The 19855-nt window shown below is 37.3% G+C and overlaps 3 protein-coding genes across 3 annotated transcripts in view; 2 read left to right on the top strand and 1 right to left on the bottom strand.

Moving 5' to 3' along the window:
- Nucleotides 1-1428: 1428 nt before the first annotated feature.
- LOC131691183 (uncharacterized) lies at nt 1429-5164 on the bottom strand. Its single transcript, XM_058977392.1, has 2 exons — nt 3510-5164; nt 1429-2467 (listed from the first exon to the last, which is right to left on the bottom strand). Exons 1-2 carry the CDS (start codon nt 4911-4913, stop codon nt 2276-2278), a joined length of 1596 nt encoding a protein of 531 aa, XP_058833375.1. The 5' UTR covers nt 4914-5164; the 3' UTR covers nt 1429-2275.
- A 473-nt stretch (nt 5165-5637) lies between these two features.
- On the top strand, nt 5638-6588 carry LOC131689955 (uncharacterized protein C16orf52 homolog A). The gene is made up of 3 exons (XM_058975360.1): nt 5638-5911; nt 5979-6191; nt 6249-6588. The coding sequence occupies exons 1-3, from the start codon at nt 5809-5811 to the stop codon at nt 6434-6436; spliced, it is 504 nt and encodes a 167-aa protein (XP_058831343.1). The 5' UTR covers nt 5638-5808; the 3' UTR covers nt 6437-6588.
- Nucleotides 6589-6825: 237 nt separating this feature from the next.
- LOC131689866 (glycosyltransferase 25 family member) overlaps nt 6826-19855 on the top strand; it is a 31092-nt gene continuing 18062 nt past the window's right edge. Inside the window, exons 1-2 of the mRNA XM_058975211.1 lie at nt 6826-7286; nt 7347-7575. Of these exons, the coding sequence (XP_058831194.1) occupies nt 7099-7286; nt 7347-7575 (417 nt within the window). The 5' untranslated portion in view covers nt 6826-7098. The remainder of the gene's footprint in view (nt 7287-7346; nt 7576-19855) is intronic.

The following is a 19855-nucleotide window of genomic DNA, read 5'->3' as shown; positions in this document are numbered from 1 at the left end:
TTATCGTGGGAGATTCGGAAACAATAAATAAAACTAAGAAATACATATATGCATACATATGAATATAAGCAAAAACAAAGGAAAAGAAATATACAAGTACACTAACACCGGAGACTCCTGAACTCACTGAAACAAACAAATAAAGGGTAGAGTACAAAGGATAAGAAAACGAAATAACCCATGAAATCGTGGACACATAATCAGCTCACTAACACTAACGGAAAAAGGGCTAAGAAAGAAGAAAGAACGAAGGGAAAGCACCAACTGACCCATGACAGGCAGAGAACGCCTACATAACCGGGATTAAGGTAATATCAAATGTCCTAATCCACTCGTACCTTACAGAGAAAGAAGGTGAAATTTAAAATGGCATATACTCTCAAAAGAACAAGGAATGGCGGTAAATACCAGCATCAAGGTAAATTGTGTAATAATCAAGGTAATGTAAATAATAATATCAGCTGACATTTTTCATATTAAAAAAGGTGTTTAAATGGCACCCATGCGCTAATTCGTCCTAGTTTAAAATTTGGGTTGAGGTTTCGCTTAGGGCAGAAATGCCGATCAGACCGGATCTACACCAAAAATGTACTGTAAGGGAACTATAAGGATAATACCTATAAAGGACCATTTATGAATTCTGTTGCGCTATTAGGGGGAAGATAACAAAAAACCGCAGGTGACAATAATTGCTAAATGTTCTAATTTTCAATTATGCCGCAACACCTCTTATGTAAACCCCAAGCACACTGAAAATTTAAACCGCGTTTTTCTGGAAAGCCACATTTTTTTTAGTTGGCCGGAAACGTAACTCGAGCTAATGATTTTCTATTGCTTTGAAATGTTAATAGTATATTCAGAATTGATTTCTCCAGCAACGTACGCAGAATTTTATTTTTTTTAAGGTTGGACAGAGAATGCGCAAAATTTGCAAACGAAAAAAGCAGTTTTTGTTTACATTATATGTCAGATCTTCATAAAAATCAATCAGCGTATGTAGAATGTTGTAACAGTACTGCTGATTGATTTTTATGAAGATCTGACATACGGTGTGGAAAAAAACTGCTTTTTTCGTTTGCGAATTTTACCCTTTCTCTGTCCAACCTTAATGGTTAGTTTTTAACCATTTTGTGTCATTTTTTATGATATTTTTAGCGTTTTTTTTTTGCTAAAAAAGAGCACCAAAATCACTTGAAAAAAAAATATTTTTTGCGCTTCGCAACTAGTATTATAAATCCCATTTTACAAGATTCCGGTTCACCTCTTTATTGCGTCTAGAAAAAATTCTGAAATATGCCTATTTTTTGGGTTCTACAGTGGTGTAACCTCTTAACTATAACAGTTCCACCTGGTTTTGAAGAAAAAAAAAAACAGTCTGATCGATGTAAATTGTTTACATATTTCGGAAGAAGTTACGACAGAAAATAATTTATGAGACTAGCATTTTATTGAGTTTGATCTAAAATGGAAAAAATTTCGAATGACGATTATTATTTAGAAATAGCTGTACTACAAAATAGATTAAAATTTAAATAGACCTTAAAGACCAAAAAATATAAAATCGATTCCTACTGTAGATTCATTTGGTTACAGGTGTTCCTTATATGAGTTAAACTAATTACATTGACATGTTACAGTTTCCCCAACTCAAAATAAATTCGATTTTTCAAAATATACTACTGAGATGACTCTGTTTTATCAGCCCCATGATGAATTTTAAGCTGAAAAAAATCGGGAAACATATTTTTCTTTCTTTTTTATAAAACCGAGCTGCTAAAATATTCTGGAATCCCTAGACATAGCCTCATAATGCTTTTTGATTATTAAGAATAAAATTACCTCAAGGGACTCTTACAGTACAAAATTTAGATAAAAAATTTACTTGATTCGGTTGTTGGAACTCATCAAGCTAATTTTTATATGAGGCTGACAAAATCGGGAGCTGATAAAATCGGGTCTTCACTGTATAATCACTTAAATTTGTTCACATAATAGTTCATGATCGATTTTGCTATAGAGTTTGTGCTTTTCATTTTGGAAACGATCACAATTCAAGAACATCAAACATTCCACAGCAACTTTGCCTTATCTTGACGCCAACAATAATTAAACTTAGGAGTAGTTACACGATACAACTCTTACTACGACTTTTTTTATAAATATTTGAAGCGTGACAAAAGTGGACCCGTTGCCAACGGTGTGAGATTATATCTTTGAGTAGTAGAAATGGACTCTACCGGCAATATCATGTAAAATTAGTGCTAATTTCTATCTTTTAGGGTGGTGGGTTCTCGTCGAGGGATCCCTCTTGCTCGCGGATGTACTGCATGAATGGTGCTACACCACGTTCCTGGATCGACTGCTGCCGAAGCATCGCGCTCGGTGGATTTTGCTGGGTCCAAATTCCGTATAGACCGGAGTTGGCGGTAAATTGCTGTTGCGGCACCTGTTGCGGGTGTTGGAAATTCTGAAAAAAGGTTTGGATTACGATTTAAAAAAATTGGATATTCATAGCTACATTCACAATATTTCAGCAAAGTCAGTTTCTTTGTGTGCGTGATTTTACGAGTTTAAAATGCTGTTATGTATAGAGAATGTTTGTTACTTTTGGATAATCGCTCTGAGCCTTTCCAAAGGAATGTATATGATTGAATGGTTCTATATACCATTTTTCGCACTATCCGATCAGTTCGAACAAAACATTTCCGAAGGTACTTGCAATTGTACCGAACGGTCTCAGAGACGAGCTCCCGTTAAAAACAGCAAGTGGTAAAGATCACCCAAACTCGAACATTCTAACGATTTGTTTTGAAGAAACTAGATCAACATGAAGAAGAACGCCGTGTGCAGTGTACAACATTCAGCTGGGGCTACCGGATCATATTCCTGAGAAGTAAAAGAAAGCGTGCAAATATGTCTCCCACCGCTGTTGGATATAGTAGAATATAACAACAAATTTACGCACTGTGAACTAGCACTAACAACTGAGATGCAGCTGAATAATGCACCTAAGGTAAGGACTAAAATGCTTTGCTATTAATAAAACCTAGCTTTATCAGAATTAAAATTCATAAACATATGAAATAGGTAGATGTTTGCTTGCAAGAAGCCGCTGTTCCCGTCGGTGGATTAGCAGCTACCTTGTCATGAAGATAATTCACAACTTCGTCGCATAGTCTTCATAATAGTTTACCATAAAGCACTATGCTCAACGCTACACAATAACAGTAGCAACCGAAGAAAAGGTTATACGGTTCCAGGAAATGAATAACTATCAACTAGGCAACAGTCAGCCATATCATAGCGTCGATTGCGAGTCGATAGAGTTGATTTTGATGACTGACGAGCTTGAATCCCTAAACTACTATACGCATTTACATTGCCGTTTCCTAATGTTTCTCCATGTGACTAAAGGACCCATATTGCATGAATTCTTAGAAAGCGTTTCACGAAAGGGTTGTCCCCTCATTTGTTCCATATAATTAATATAAATAATCAACTAAACTCACCGCACAACTCGGTTCTTCCAGAAATGGTGGTCCAATGTTAGGTGGTGGCATCGAGGGCAACCGATAGATGGGTCGACAAGAGAGCAATTGTATGGCCTCTACCAAACCATCCTGGCTAGTAACCGAAGAATGCCAGGTTGAATCCGGCGTTGTGCTTTGACTACGATCCCCAGTTGATGATTTCTGGCCGCTGGATTGTTGTTGTGGAACGGCCAGCTTTGATATAGGCATGATTCGAGTTTGATTCCAGTGAACTGTTGACTTGTCCGCTTTGGCTTCCCATGGCATCGACCAGCGGCGCATTTGACTTTCGGCATCCAGTGCCGATTCGGAGTTTACTTCACCAGCAGCTGCTTCGGACCAGCGCCGCTGGCCATTTAGCGTGAACAGTGGAAAGTTTAGAGGACTTCGCGAGCCGCGATAAAATGGAGCTTTCATTCCAGAGAGGTGTCCAGGATTGGGAAGTGGGCCACGAATGTTGTCCAGATATCCCTGAATCGGACTCGGCCCACGAATGTCATGCGGTGATGGTCCACGTGTTTGTTCATAAGCTGTTGTTCCGTGATCTGATGATCCCTGAGTTGATATAGAACCTCTATCATAGAGTCTAGCTTCCTGTATTTTCATCCCGAAGTGTGGAGACGGCGTTTGAGATCGTTGATCACTTCGAGCTATCGCAGCAGCGGTCGACATTGGATGCTGAATCATTGGGCATTCCGGATCATGTGGAAAACCAACCTGAGTTTGACATTGATAGCAACACATGAGTTGTGCAAACGAATCGCAAGAAGCTACACAAAATTGATGCTGGAGATTTATCATTGTTTGTGCATTATCTTGTAGTATAAGCTGATTATGTTCTCGGATATGTTGCAACTCGCCATCCTGGTCCACTGAACTGAGAGGCTGAGTTTTGAAATCTTGCAGTACGCTAACAATGTGTGATTTGACTGTACTTGTTGCTACTACCGAAGCCCGAGCTAAATCATCCCAGGCTGTAATAAACTGAAAAGCCATGTGTGAAGGAATTTGTGGCGTCACAAAAGGCTGTTGTTGCTGAGCTTGCTGTTGTTGTTGTTGGATACCGCTGCCACCGGTTTGTGCTGATTGGTCTAGAGTGGCCCATGGTTCAAGAGCAGCGATCGTCTGTGCCAGACGGTAACCGGCAGCACAAAAATTGTTCATAATTTGCAAATAGTTTAACCATGCTCCTAGACATTCACTGACAGCCGATTTCGCCGAGCCTTGCGAACTGCTAGAACTAGTTGAAGGCGATATGGATGAATTACTGTACGACAGCACACCGGAACCAAGCGAACTGCGAGGAGTTGTCTGTGGCTGAGCCAGTGGATCATCTTGGTCACTCATGGTTGATAGTTTTTCGCTTTGCGTGGTCTCTAGCATCCTCTTAAACCTTAAATCAGCAGCAAACGCCAAAACAATATCATTTTACCCGATATGGTGTATATTAAACTGAATTACACAGCCTTAGCACTAAAACTTTTCCTACACATAAAAATGGTAATCTAAAAGAAAAGTGTACATTTTCACCGCCTCTCAAAGGCTGATATGCTCATGGTTCTTTGTATAGTGGTATTGCAAACCTTTTTTTAAATCCACTTCGTGACAAGCCGTGCGCCGAATTACGCGCCTGTTCACTTTGCATTAGTGCAAGCGAAAAAACAATTTGACGTTTATTTTTGTTTCTTTAGGGTACTCATGTGTGATACATACAGCAACAAATCGACGAAACGCCAGTGTCCGAATAGACAATAACATATAGCGGCCCTTACACGTTCAATATTTTTGTCAATACCAGTATTGACGATATTGTTACAATATTTCAGTCCCGTTTGAAATCCACATCGTCAATAAAAAATTTTCCATTACGCGTATAATACTTTTGTCAATACTTTCTAAAAAAAATGTTGAACGTGTAAGGGCCGCTTATGTTTCAAAAAATGATATTTTCACTTCATGAATGATGAGTTCAGATATTTTTCTCCTAGTGGTAATGTCGTGCAATCTGTATTATTCATGTATTTTCCATTTCAATTACTTTTATCTGTTTATTCCAAATCAGTAAATCGAAGTGATCAATTTTTTAGATTATTTAGTGAACTGTTTGTCATAAAACTCAAGTTCAACACTCATATGCTCCGTTGACAGAGAACCTGCTTGTCAGTCTGTGCATCGAAACAAAAATGACATTGATGTTGAATAGTAAAGATTTTGTAGAGCAAATTTGAAAATGATTTCCTAAATTTTGTGTTGTTGCTATATTTCTGGCGGTCTCAATATGGATAAATTAACTACCATAAGTGCGGCATTGTTTATGGCAGCCGACGTGTGTGCTATTGTTAGTCTTGCTATGCCAGATTGGATTGTGACCAGTGTCGGTGGTAAGTTTGTTGCTCTTGACCTGTTTGTTTTCTTTGTGCAGACTTTATAAAGTTTTACATTCTCCAGGAGAAACTCGTCTTGGTTTAATGTGGACCTGTATGACTTTATACAACCGACCTCAGGTTTGCTTCACGCCGGAGCTACAACCGGAATGGCTAATTGCCCTAATATGTATCTTTGTGGGATGCATTTGCATCACGACAACTATTATTCTTCTTGCGTCCAGCAACTGGGACCGGAATGTGATCCCATACGCCCGATGGGTTGGTTTTACAGCCAGTACGAGGTTTAATCTGACCCTAGTACTCCGTAGGTACTAACTTCCTGTTTTTTCAGTGGTTCTCTTTTGCTTAGCTGCGGTCATATTCCCACTGGGATTTCACGTAGATGAGATTGGAGGCCAACCGTACCACTTGCCACACTCGCACCAGGTCGGAATTTCTTACATCATGTTTGTACTAGCTCTCTGGATAACGGTAATCTCGGAATTGTTTGCAGAAAAGGTGTGTCTGCCACAGTTTTAAGGTGGTGCTAGTAAAGTAATTGCTACATGGACACAGTATTCATCAAACATGATCCATAGTTTCTATTTTAAGGGATTGATATTACTTTAATCCTGACCGACACTTACTTTAAGTTAGTTATTAACCGATAAATAAAAAATGTGATATTTGTAGCTATTAGTAATTTTTACAGTGCTGATTATATCATATCCTGAAATCCGAAGTACGATTTTCTTCGTTCATATTTAGGTTGCCATTTAAAATAAAATCTTCATGTTGTATATCAAAATTAGGACACATATTAGGCCTTCTCATTTTTTTCATTTTTTTCTGGAGCGACAAACGCACCAACACAATTAAACATAGTTAGTTTTGTTTTCTTTCGCGCATCACAGTTGCACCGCAGTAAACCGTATGTAATAAACACACAGCCGATAAGTACAGCATAAAGGAAGAATCGAATAGGAAGAATGAATGAATCAAAACATAAACAAACCCAATTTTACCGGACCTCGACGATCGTACACAATATGTAGTAGTGCGCAAACCTCGGCACAAACTGGAATAGGTGTGCATGATTTTTAGTAATTCTTAAAGCCAGAATGTGAAGTGACATTAACATACATTGTCGTCGTCACCGATTGGAAAGCGTGAAAATTTGAATTATAAAAATTGGTTTCATCATGCAAATGTTGCGTTTAGGTTTCGTTGCATTACTAGCACTCGTACTAAGTGAAGTAGTAGCCGAAATTTTGTTCCAGAAACCAAAAGTTTTAATTGTCACCCTGATACGAAACAAGGAACATACATTGCCGTACTTTTTTTCTTATCTCGAAAGTTTGGACTATCCGAAAGATCGCATCTCTCTATGGTAGTTAGTTTTCTATAAAAGAAATTTTGTTTTTACTCTTGTACATCTTTTGTTTAACAGGCTTCGTTCCGATCACAACGTCGACAGAAGCATTGATATTACTAAAGCTTGGCTGAAGAGAGTTTCTCGACACTATCATAGCGTTGACTTTGGATATCGTAGCGACGTGGAAAAGCGTTCCGACGAAAGTTGTAGCTCGCATTGGTCTGAACAGCGATTCGCGGACGTGATTCGGCTTAAGGAGGAAGGCCTTGCGAAAGGAAGAAAAATCTGGGCGGATTATGTTTGGGTAAGTGATATTATATTTTTGTTAAAACTTGTTTTTTGTTGAGTGAAGTTGTAATTTTTTAAGAGGGTAAAACTATCCAATATATCACAAAAGAGATGGAATGATCTTAGAAATTATAGTTACGTTTTAATCTAATTATTATTAACTTATGATCTACGTTGTTATATTGGTTCGCTTCTTCATTTTCCCACAAATAACTAGCAAATTCTTAGCAGCCCATTTCCCAGTTTCGCTAGTCCGATTAATCTTTTTACATCTCATACGTTGGAGGGAGTAGGGAAAACAGTATTAAGGGGAGCTTCATTCCCTCGTAAATGTAATAACTATCGATGCATAACAATCTTCAATACCGCTCTCTGTGTCGCCTTACTGGACAAAACCGCAAAATTTTATTTTTATATTTGTAAACATATTGAATAAACTCTAAAAAAATTCAAGGTGTTAAATCTTGAGGATCAAAGTTCGATTTTTTACAGTGAAATGGTTGATGGATTCTGAACAAAACCGTATTAAAACCACTGTTACTCTAATGAATACATATTTTAGTTACTATTTCGATTGGGATTAAACATTTAAAAGGTTATTTGTTGGGCTTATACTCTACACTCGATTGAATCATTACAAGTCTATCTTCTCGCTCAGCACATAATGATAAACCATGCATTAAATTATAGTTCAAAGTCCAAGAGTGAGTCGGTTATAAACATTGTTTTTGAGACGTTGCGCCGATCGCTGAGTGTTTCAAGACCAAACAGGCTGTAACGGTGTTCATAGCTCGGAAGATTTAACGGATCTCTCCGAGGCGATGTAGTGCAAAGTGAACAAATTTATGTTACACTGCCTTAATGCCCTGCACTCTTTTGTCGTTAAAATTAAGGGTTTGTGTACAGGACAAGACCACCGAGACATTAAAAATATAGCGAATGAATTTGAATCTGTCAAAACTATCGACTCATTTCAAGGCTGGAGACTATATAATCTTCACTAGATACATGTTTCCTCTCATATGGGGGACGGGCATAGCGTAGTTGGTAAAAAGATTTCCCTGTACGCAGCTCACCTGAGTTCCCAATCCCGCACTAAAGGTGTGCGCCGATGCATTTTTAATCGGCGACGGCGTAAGCGACATTTTTGGCCGGCGGCGTTGGCGGCGTCACGCCGTTGGACCCTATAGGCGGCGGCGCGCCGGCGTGTGTCGGCGTGACGAATACTGACGCCTATGTAACTAAAAAAAATTCTTGACAGTACAATTCCTTTCCCAAATTTTCGGTTTCTATTGTAACAGACTTCACAGCATATACAAACAAACGTTACCGCTTAAAGAAAATCTAAAAAAAATCATCGTCCACGATGTACTAGCGACATCTGTTGAACACATTGCACAAAATGTATTTATTGTTTCATATTTGGGAAATTTAGCAACGGTAAAACAGTTTTTGTTTTGTTTGAGGAAATTAATTGTTGTTGTCGTTTCATTGTTTTTTGTTTCTATTTAGTCATCTTTACCGTAAGCCCGGGGACAACTGACAGCTCCCATATATTGAATTCATAAGCAAATTTTGGGGTGATTTGGTGATGTCATGGCGGCTCGAATGGAGCAAAATTTGAAAAAGGCACATCCCATATTATTTTCCATAACTGTGGAAAATAATCAATTTAAGCATTTCTACGAATTGTTAAGCTTGGTGGTGATGTACTTTCATTGGCCAAAATGTGTTTCATTTACGTTTCTCGAGATAATGATTTAACGATTTCAAACTTCACACAACAAGAAAACCAAAACATGTTTAGGAAGGAAGAGAGCCGGTTGTTAAAAACAACGACTTCCAGCTAAATATATAATAAGATTTATGTAACTTTGCTGACGGTTTTCAGTTAGGGATAAATTTATTCTCTAATAATAGTTTTCTTTATTCACATTTTAGAATAAGCTTTTTCTAAATGTTGTTCTAGCCGCATTGACGGCGTTCATAACACACGTAACGAAACACGCTTTTCTCTTGAAACTTTTTCGTTTCGTTGTTCGTGGTACTCATACAGAGAAGGCATACTAGCGCCACCATCAATTCGGTGGTGCATATATGAAACAAGCACTACACCGAGCAAAATTTACATAGAATTTCCATAAAAACGTCTTATGACTTTCAGACATAAGGATTTTAAATGGATTTTATAAGTCTGTCTTATGATTTGGAGGGGAAATTTTCCAAATCCATCTCTTATTATTTTCATAAGACAGTCTTATGAAATTTATGAAAATGTCCGAATGAACGCCATAAGTGCCCATTTATGAAAATTGCTGACATTTGTAAGCAGAAAACATAGTAGAAATAACGATTTCCATAAAACAGTCATATGAAATTCATCACAATGTTCGAATGAATGCCATAAGTTTTTATTTATGGATATTATTGTGCATTTATATAAAAAATAGAACATGGCTGACATTTCTCGAGCATTTTTAGTAGACAAAAAATCGGGAGCACGTCGTTTGGCATAAGTTCGTTTGGCATAAGTTCATTTGGCATAAGTTCATTTGGCATAATGTTCATTTGGCATAACCGTAGATGACACATACGGTCGTTTGGCATAATGTTCATTTGGCATAATGGTCATTTGGCATAATGGTCGTTTGGCATAATGGTCATTTGGCATAATGGTCGTTTGGCATAATTTGAAATATACATTGAAATCTCTGTTATATTAGGCGTTGACGATGCCTAATGTGGCTACGCCACATCGCTTTAAACGTGGTGCTGTCCGACATAGCTCCGCTCCGTCGGACTTAAACTAGCTGATAGCCCCTATGTTAAAGTAATCCGGGCAAACGAGTGGATCACAGATTCGCTTGGAAGTGGCTGCCGTTCCGACGGGGGTATACAGATTCAAAGAACTGCTCATGTTTGAAAGAAGAAGTCAACTCCTAAGTTTAAGTAATCCGGGCAAACGAGTGGATCACAGATTCGCTTGCAAGGGGCTGCCGTTCCGACGGGGGTATACAGATTCAAAGAACTGCTCATGTTTGAAAGAAGGAGTCAACTCCTAAGTTTAAGTAATCCGGGCAAACGAGTGGATCACAGATTCGCTTGCAAGGGGCTGCCGTTCCGACGGGGGTATACAGATTCAAAGAACTGCTCATGTTTGAAAGAAGGAGTCAACTCCTAAGTTTAAGTAATCCGGGCAAACGAGTGGATCACAGATTCGCTTGCAAGGGGCTGCCGTTCCGACGGGGGTATACAGATTCAAAGAACTGCTCATGTTTGAAAGAAGAAGTCAACTCCTAAGTTTAAGTAATCCGGGCAAACGAGTGGATCACAGATTCGCTTGCAAGGGGCTGCCGTTCCGACGGAGGTATACAGATTCAAATAACTGCTCATGTTTGAAAGAAGGAGTCAACTCCTAAGTTTAAGTAATCCGGGCAAACGAGTGGATCACAGATTCAGATTATATATATATATATATATATATATATATATATATATATATATATATATATATATATATATATATATATATATATATATATATATATATATATATATATATATATATATATATATATATATATATATATATATATATATATATATATATATATATATATATATATATATATATATATATATATATATATATATATATATATATATATATATATATATATATATATATATATATATATATATATATATATATATATATATATATATATATATATATATATATATATATATATATATATATATATATTGCAGTTCTTTGAATCTGTATACCCCCGTCGGAACGGCAGCCCCTTGCAAGCGAATCTGTGATCCACTCGTTTGCCCGGATTACTTAAACATAGGGGCTATCAGCTAGTTTAAGTCCGACGGAGCGGAGCGATGTCGGACAGCACCGCGCTTAAAGCGATGTGGCGTAGCCACATTAGGCATCGTCAACGCCTAATATAACAGAGATTTCAATGTATATTTCAAATTATGCCAAACGACCATTATGCCAAATGACCATTATGCCAAACGACCATTATGCCAAATGACCATTATGCCAAACGACCGTATGTGTCACCTACGGTTATGCCAAATGAACATTATGCCAAATGAACTTATGCCAAATGAACTTATGCCAAACGACGTGCTCCCCAAAAAATCAACCTTGAGAGGATATTAAGTTTTACATTAAACGACATAACCCCACAAAATGGCCTTATGAACTTCGTTTGACAATTCTCGGTGGTTTGTCAAACATGAACGTCATTCATCATGAGTTCATTCGTGTGGTCATCTTATAGAACTCAATTCGGGATAAATTAACCGCCAAGTGTAGATCCCTTCAGAAGATTGAAGAGAAAACTCTCATTAAATATTAAAATTTGTACATAATGAGCAACGCTTCGTCAATATTTTCTGGGAAACTGGGCTTAGACAACTGGGAAACTGGACGTGACAACTGAATGATAATGATTGTTACTTCTCAAATGATTTTGATAATTATATGCACTAATTATATGCACAACTTATTTCATTTCAAATAATCGGATATCTTCTGTAAAAATCATAACCATGTAAACTGATTTAATGCTCACAGTAATTTATTCAATAGCATAAACAATTTACAATTTTGTTGAAATTTGACTAAAAATCTCACTTTCTTTGTTTCATACAGCGGTAATTAAAAAGTGATGACCTGAAACTATTAGCTCCTGGTTGGCCGTCCAGGCCAGTACTGAATTTATAAGAAACAATTATGAAATTTTCACAAAAGTGACGTTTATGAAAAACAAAATACAATTTTATAGAATCAATAACAGATCTCATATGGGTTTCATGAGAAAAAACTTATGGAATTCTTAAACACATATATTGGAGCGAAGTCATAAGACTGTTTTATGAAATACATTATTTGTACGTCTATGGAGTGCATGAATAAAAATAAATGAATTCATAAGCCTGCCTATGACATTCTAAAGTGTTCAATGGCATCGTCAAAAGGTTGGTTCATATACCGAAACTTATGAAATTCTCAGATGCTTTTTGCTCAGTGTATCTGTCAAGTTGTCCCTGGGTTGTTTACCGTCTTTTATGGCGATTTCACTTGAACCTGAAACTGAGTCAGGTTCTAACCCCAACCGCTGTCAGTTCATACATTTTAACAGCAGTTGGGGTTAGGAACTGACTCAGTTTCGCCTCAAACGAAAACCACATTAGAATCCCGCAGATATCAGGTACCCTAACACGAGACGTTATTATTGGCATTACTGCGCAGAAATGTCACTTTTAATGATTTCAAGGTAGACACATTACTTCATTTTCCAGGCTGGTATTTACTTTTACTTCTTGTACAAAATCGCCACGATGATAAGGAATACTATTCCCTGGCACTACATTTTCTTACAACGTTCAATCTGCTTCTATCTTGAGTGCAAAGTATGTGCTGGAATAATACAGATCTACACCCTGACGAAACCTAAATATACAGTTACTATCGATCATAATCATTCCACGACTTGACGTGTAAGCTCCTGTTAGGTTGAAACTGATCGTTAAACAAGTCTGATTGAAAATGGTCTGAGCGTATTTCTAGTTTTCGTAGCACCTGCACCTTGCCAATTTGCATGAGATTAAAAAGAGCGTAAGGTTTTCGGGTGGGTGCGGAAACTAAGCAACGCATTTAGCTCTGTGTCAAAATCTCTTCACTAACGCCACCGATTTGTAATTGAAATCGACCGTTTTTTTTCTACGAGTGATGAAAATTCATCTCGTGTTACGTCTTATTTGTCTGTAATACCGGGCTGGTGCAACTGACACTTAAAATCTTTGTTGAGTGGGGCTAGATCACACGATGAATAATTTATGAGACTAGTCGCCACATCTGTGCACCAGCGTCGCGAAAAGTCAAGATCACTTTGCTCAACTATTCTTCGAGAAATTTTTTTTAAAATAGGTCACGATTCAATCAATTATAAATAAACCTCGTATTGAAAATAATTTTTGTGTTTTCACAAAACTAGTTCACGCAAAAAAGATGACATTATACTCAACTGTTTAGTAGGTGGTTGTGTCTGAATGTTTAATATTTTTATGATTCTAATTCATAACTCGATGAAACATTGATTTGTATTAACTTTATTGACTAAAACAGTCAAGAATTGAACGACGTGCAACGATTTTCGTAAATTCTCGTCGTGTTATCGTGATATTTTAGTCTTGAGCTTACCGTTAGATTTTTTGCACAAAGTCACGTGTCTTATAGTTTTCTAAATTATTTCACGGACATGAATTGTGACTAGGTAATGTATTTTGCTCAGCGCAGTTTCATTTTATTCCGAACATTTCTCTGAATTTTAACAAAGGAATAACAGGGTTACAGGTCCTACTAATGTCTTTGTATCTAATGCTCGTGCCTATGAGACTGGTTGCTAGCAGTTGTACACAATAGCTCACATAGAAATTTCAAAACCAAAAATCAGAGCGAATAATCCATGAATAATAGTCTGAGTTCCTTGTAATTGTTTACGTAAGTATAATAAGATTATGTGGAAAATTAATTACTTCATGAATTACATCATGAACAGTTTCACGAGCTCGACTGGTGAATCGTGTGTAGCATATTAGGAATTATGAATCGGTTAAAAAATCAATGAATAATACACTGCGTTCCAGTAAAATTGATTACGTGCAAAGATTAGGATCAGGCACATAATCGTAAATTTCAAGGACATATATCTTGAAAGTGGTTTTTTTGAATTTGTGGACCATTTCACGCACACGAATGGTGAATTGTAACTTATATGCTCACAACAATAACCAGTTGACGAAGCAAGAATGGATCTTTGAATTATATAACAAGTGTCGTGTAATGGTTTTCGAGAAAATATCAAGATTATTTTAATTTTGTAGTTCAATTGACTACCAATAATACCAAATAATGATCAAGATGTGATAAATGATGAATCAGTTAACGTCGTATATTCGGTCCATAGACAATGTTCCTAGATTTGTGGATAAAATTATGAGTCAACAATTTTAGAGTTCGCGAATTGTCGGCGCGGGAAAAATGCATCGGCGGCTCGCCGCCGATCTACCGTTCGGCGTTGGCGTACGTTAAAAATTACCGGCGGCGGGGGCATGGCGCGGCGGCGCACATGTCTCCGCACATAAGGTTATGGAGATTTTTCCAAAAGAGATTTCTTTAACTGAAAAGAGGCGAAATGACCCTTAGGTTCAATCCTCTATAGTCAAAAAAAAGTTTCCTCTCATGCTCCCATATGTTCCAATTTGCTATAGAATTATCCAGTTGCGTTGGTATTATCAGGGGTAGGCTGTGGTTGTCAAATCACATATTGTCTATTTCGAGATAATCTAGCATTTCGCCGAGTTCTTGCTATATGGGATACACACAAATGCAAACAAAAACAAACGTCAAAACGTTTTCTCACTCGCACTGATGCAAACTAGATGGGCGCGTAACTCAACGCACGGCCTGGTGGCGCATGGCTGAAAAGTCGCAATGTGGATTTAAGAAATATATTTTGCGCGTACTCAACATCTCGCCTCGGTCCAGCACTTTGGACCCCGTTTTTTGGTTACTTCACCCCAAAAAGAGAATATAGGGTAAGTGATTTCGCATGTCTCGTGGTACTAGTCGTTGACATTTTTGAAAAAGGTATTATTTATTGTTGTTTAACCGTGATAATCAGGTCCGGTCCAGCTGCTGTTGGGTACGAAATACTTGCTAGACAGCATATCCAAGTAACAATTGAAGTTTTATGGCACGCTACAAGTGCAATCTAAGTTTTATTAGTGGCTATGAAACTACCTTAAAACCTAAATTGTTACTAGGGTACCCCTGGGCAGTGATGGCATTTCACCCTAGTGATGCACTGGCGCGTAAGTGTGATGCCTACACAGAGGATACAATGATCACACACCACAGAAAAAAGCAGAACGCTCTTTCTTTCGGAGCTGTATAGACCGATTTCAAGTGTGCGCTGGTGTTGAGGTAGTTGGGTGCGAGATAACCGTGCTCTCTTGCTCTTTAAATTCTCTGTGGCGCGTTCAGATAAAGTCACCACCGCGCGCGCCCCAGTGTCGCTGTGGTGTATTCACTGGCGTGGTTTCACTGGCGTGCATTCACTGGCGTGTGATCTTTGGTTTGTTTTCGTCTTACAAGCGGCATTGCGAATGAGATTGATTTGATTTGCACAGGTTGTTGCCTTGTGTTGTGTGGATGGTGGTGGTTTATTTCAAGCTTATATTATTTTCTACTGAAGATTTCATACAAGTTGCTTGGTAAATCGAACGAGTTTATAAAATATTGTTACACTACCTGCAAAACTAAAAGTACTCGGTCCTCGGAGCAAATTGGGAAAACTTTTTACGTATCATCGTTTAGAGAGTTTTATAATGACCAGAGGCACCTGATATGCAAACTCGTGTTATAAGTATTAATAGTTTTATTATAACTTTATCCTACAAGTTTAAAACGAAATCGTAGGTTTCGTCGACAGGCTTGACATATTCAGTAAAATTAGGTTTACGATAATTAATTTACATACAACATCACAATTGAGCGTACACCCGTTATTCATTTGTTTATTTCTCGAGTACTTTTTCAAATGGACGTAAGTAACATTGAGAGCCTCTCTTTGTTTACTTTCTCTTTCGTTTATTACGACGTCATTACAACACTTTGTACTAATTTTCCAGTACATATCGAAAGCTGACGGTTTTTACTACAATATTATGCAAAGAGTAGAGTAGTAAATGTTGAAATGGCCGAGTAATGAACAGAAGAGAAAGACCTCAAAGAGAATCTCTCATTGTTACTTACGTCCATTTGAAAAAGTACTCGAGATTTGTCTATTATTTTGCGTGGAAATCGTTTAAACAGCAGGCGAAAGCGAATGTTTCAAGAGCATGGGAGCTAGGACCGGGATTCTGCGCGTCAATTAGCGAAATGAATTGGCTCAGTTTCGGGGTCAAGAAAAAAGGCCACTAGTGTTCACGCTTATTTTAAATGAACAATGAATCTTGTGTTCCATAAAAGGATGTTATAAATGGGTCAGCAGCAACAATGTTTATTATACGTATTCTAGATTTTTGCGTCAGTTAGTATTTTAGACCTAATTATAATGCACGGATTCATTGCACGTAATATCAACAGCAAAACAAAATATTAGGTATCTGGTAGTATCTGTCGAAATCTCTGTCAATCTCTATGAAATTTTCAAGTAACAAGTAAGGTGTTTCCTCAAGTTTAAACAAGCGATTTTTGTGTGATAAATTATTTCTCATTATAACTTTCTTGAATGAGGTGTTTTATCAAAAAGGTAGTGTTGGGAAAATATCAAAATATCAATGTTCACAACAGAATCTTTTCATCACCGATTTTCTAATAAAAAGTTCACTGATGTAAAATATCGCTACGGAAAAAATCGTCAGTGAACTTCAAGAGTGCCGATGTTTGGGAACATTATTCGGTTCAAGCAAATATCGGAAGAAGAAAATCATCGCTTGCGAACTTTTATATCAACGAAAATATAGAAAAAAATTCGCCTTATGAAAACATCTTGCACGATCTTCGAACAGGGGATTTCCGAGGGATTTTCAAAGATTCCAAAAACCTGTAGATTAACATGATATAAAAAACTACGTTCTATAATATTACGGCGATAGCTCAATAGGATAAAGCGTCAGGCTACTTTAGTGTCAACGAAGCTTTCTTCAGAAGCCATCGTATAAAAAAAATTCATCAATCGACAGAATTAAAATGGGAAAGAATTAAAATGGTGCTTGAATGGTATGTTGTCAAAATATATATATGGAAAAAAGCAAATTCTGGTATGGTGGCCGGTTCTTAGCAACCCGTTGTTTATATGACCGAGTATGAAAGTTATATATAGTTGAGCTAATGAATCTATAGTTGCATGTCCCATAGGAGCCGTAATTAGCAATGGCTATATTAATGGTAGTGGTAATGGTACAAGAAGTTTCACATACATAAATTGGTTAATAAACAATCTTAACATTTTTTTATCATTTTTGGGATTAAATGCTTTCGTTTAATATATTGACATCGCCCATAGAACTTTTCATCGATTTTTTAGCAGAATTTTCACTCAAATATTCTAGTTCTTTGCACACATACCAAAGATACGTTGAACGATTTCCCATATTTGCAATTAAAATTCAAGGGCAGTTCATAAGCCACGTAGAACAACTTTCAACATTTTGCTTTTATTGCACTATATTATTAGTCTAACATTCTCTGATACATAAACTTAATATTATAAGTTTTACAAATTATAAAATCACGGTAAACAGATAAACGTTATTTGGAACAATTTAGTATGTACTGCAAAGACGGTGGATTTGCCATTTTGAACTTATTTGCTATACTCGTACCCGAACATGTTAGGTTTCAATTTTAATTCTCTCTCTTATTATTCCATCGCATGGAAATTCGAGAGAAAACCAGCTAATTTATTTAAATGATGGCACAGAAGAAAAATGCCGTCAAAAGATTCCAGAACTAATTATTGAGGGGTTACACCACTATAGAGCACGAAAAATAGGCATATTTCGGGAATTTATCTTGACGCAATAATGAGATGAATCGAGATCTTGTTTAACTTTCCGGCAGTGCACGCTGCTCTGAAAATCTAGCGAACCCTAGCGAACCCGTCTTAAAGCATCCGCGGCTGCTCGTTCAGTGGGCCATAAGCGCGACTTCCAGAGGGTTAATGAGATATATAACATTACGTTATTACAAAAAAAATGATTTATTCGAGTAATTTCGTCACAAGATGGCGGTTGTGCAGCACTTTCCCGTCGGGGAGTTTTTTTTTGGAAGGGGTCCACGGCCGGAGCTCTATGTCCCGTAATTTTTGATCCAGAGTCAAAAACCAAAGCTTTTTAAACTTCTTAGAACGACAACAAGCAGCATATGTAAGATTTTTTCTATGTCTTGATTTTTCGCGAAATGGCACATTTTTTAGTCGAAAAACGCTAAAAATGTGTTAAAAATCGACACAAAATTTGCATATTAAAAAATTATGCAATGAAAAAATTAAATCCCACGTACATCGCTGGAGAAAGTAATCTTGAACATGCTGTAAAAATTTTAGGCTGATCAAAAATCATTTGTTCGAGTTACATTTTCGGCCAGATCAAAAAAAAAATATTTCGAGAAAAACACGGTTAACGTTTTCAGTATACTCGAGGTATACATAAGAGGCGTTGCGAAAAAAATTGAATATTTATTTATTGTTTTCTCGGTTCATTTTTTGGAATATCATTTTCAGCATCCTAAAGCACCAGTAAACAAAATTCAACCAATAAATAAAAATTAAATGTTTTAAAAATCTACAGTGCTATAACCCCTTGAAAGCACTGTACCGGTCAAATAGAAGCGCTTCTAAATTGGCACGTCATTATTTTTAATAACGCGCTACAGAGAAAAAAGTAACAATGTGAATTCTCGTGAACGTTATCTTGTTTTATGTGGACTTTATCTCGGAAAAGTTGGACATCGGATAAGCCTCTTCTCGCGTGAGTGAGAGAGAATTACAATGCCTGCGTATGATAATAATCGAAAACGTGTGTAATACCAGCACATTACTTGTAATGGATCACTTTACTTTTTGGGGTCGCCAAATTCGCAATCAAAATAAGTTAACTTACCATTGAGTTATTCAGTCGAACAAATAATAGGCCGTTCCTAATGTGGATGTACAAATCCCGTCTTACATCTGTTACACGATTAATCTGATACTACAGATCATTATAAAACTTTGTTTATACCAGCCGATACATTGATACGTAAAACGTTTTCCTTGTTTGCCCCTAGGCTCGAATACTTCAGGTTTCCCACGGTAGTGTAACAACACTCTATAAACTCGCAAGCTTTACCAAGCAACTATGAAATCTTCAGTAGAAAATCATATAAGCTTGAAATAAGCCACCGCCATCCACACAACACAACGCAACAACCTGTGCAAATTAAATCAATCTCATTCGCAATGCCGCTTGTAAGACGAAAACAAACCAAAGATCTCACGCCAGTGAATACACGCCAGTGAAACCACGCCAGTGAATACACCACAGCGACACTGGGGCGCGCGCTGTGGCGAATTTATCTGAGCGCGCCACAGAGAATTTCAAGAGCTCTTCTCCACACTCTAGCTCGTTCCAGTGTTGGGTGTATGAAAATTTACCTCTGCCATCAACGTGCGCTTACACATATCAAATACGGTGGTGTATATGAACGAAAGAGAAGCGCT

This window comes from Topomyia yanbarensis, chromosome 3, assembly GCF_030247195.1.
Source record: "Topomyia yanbarensis strain Yona2022 chromosome 3, ASM3024719v1, whole genome shotgun sequence".
Classification (NCBI taxonomy): Eukaryota; Metazoa; Arthropoda; class Insecta; order Diptera; family Culicidae; genus Topomyia; species Topomyia yanbarensis.
Note: the sequence above shows the minus strand (reverse complement) of the source record. Positions and strands in the feature narration are given on the sequence as shown.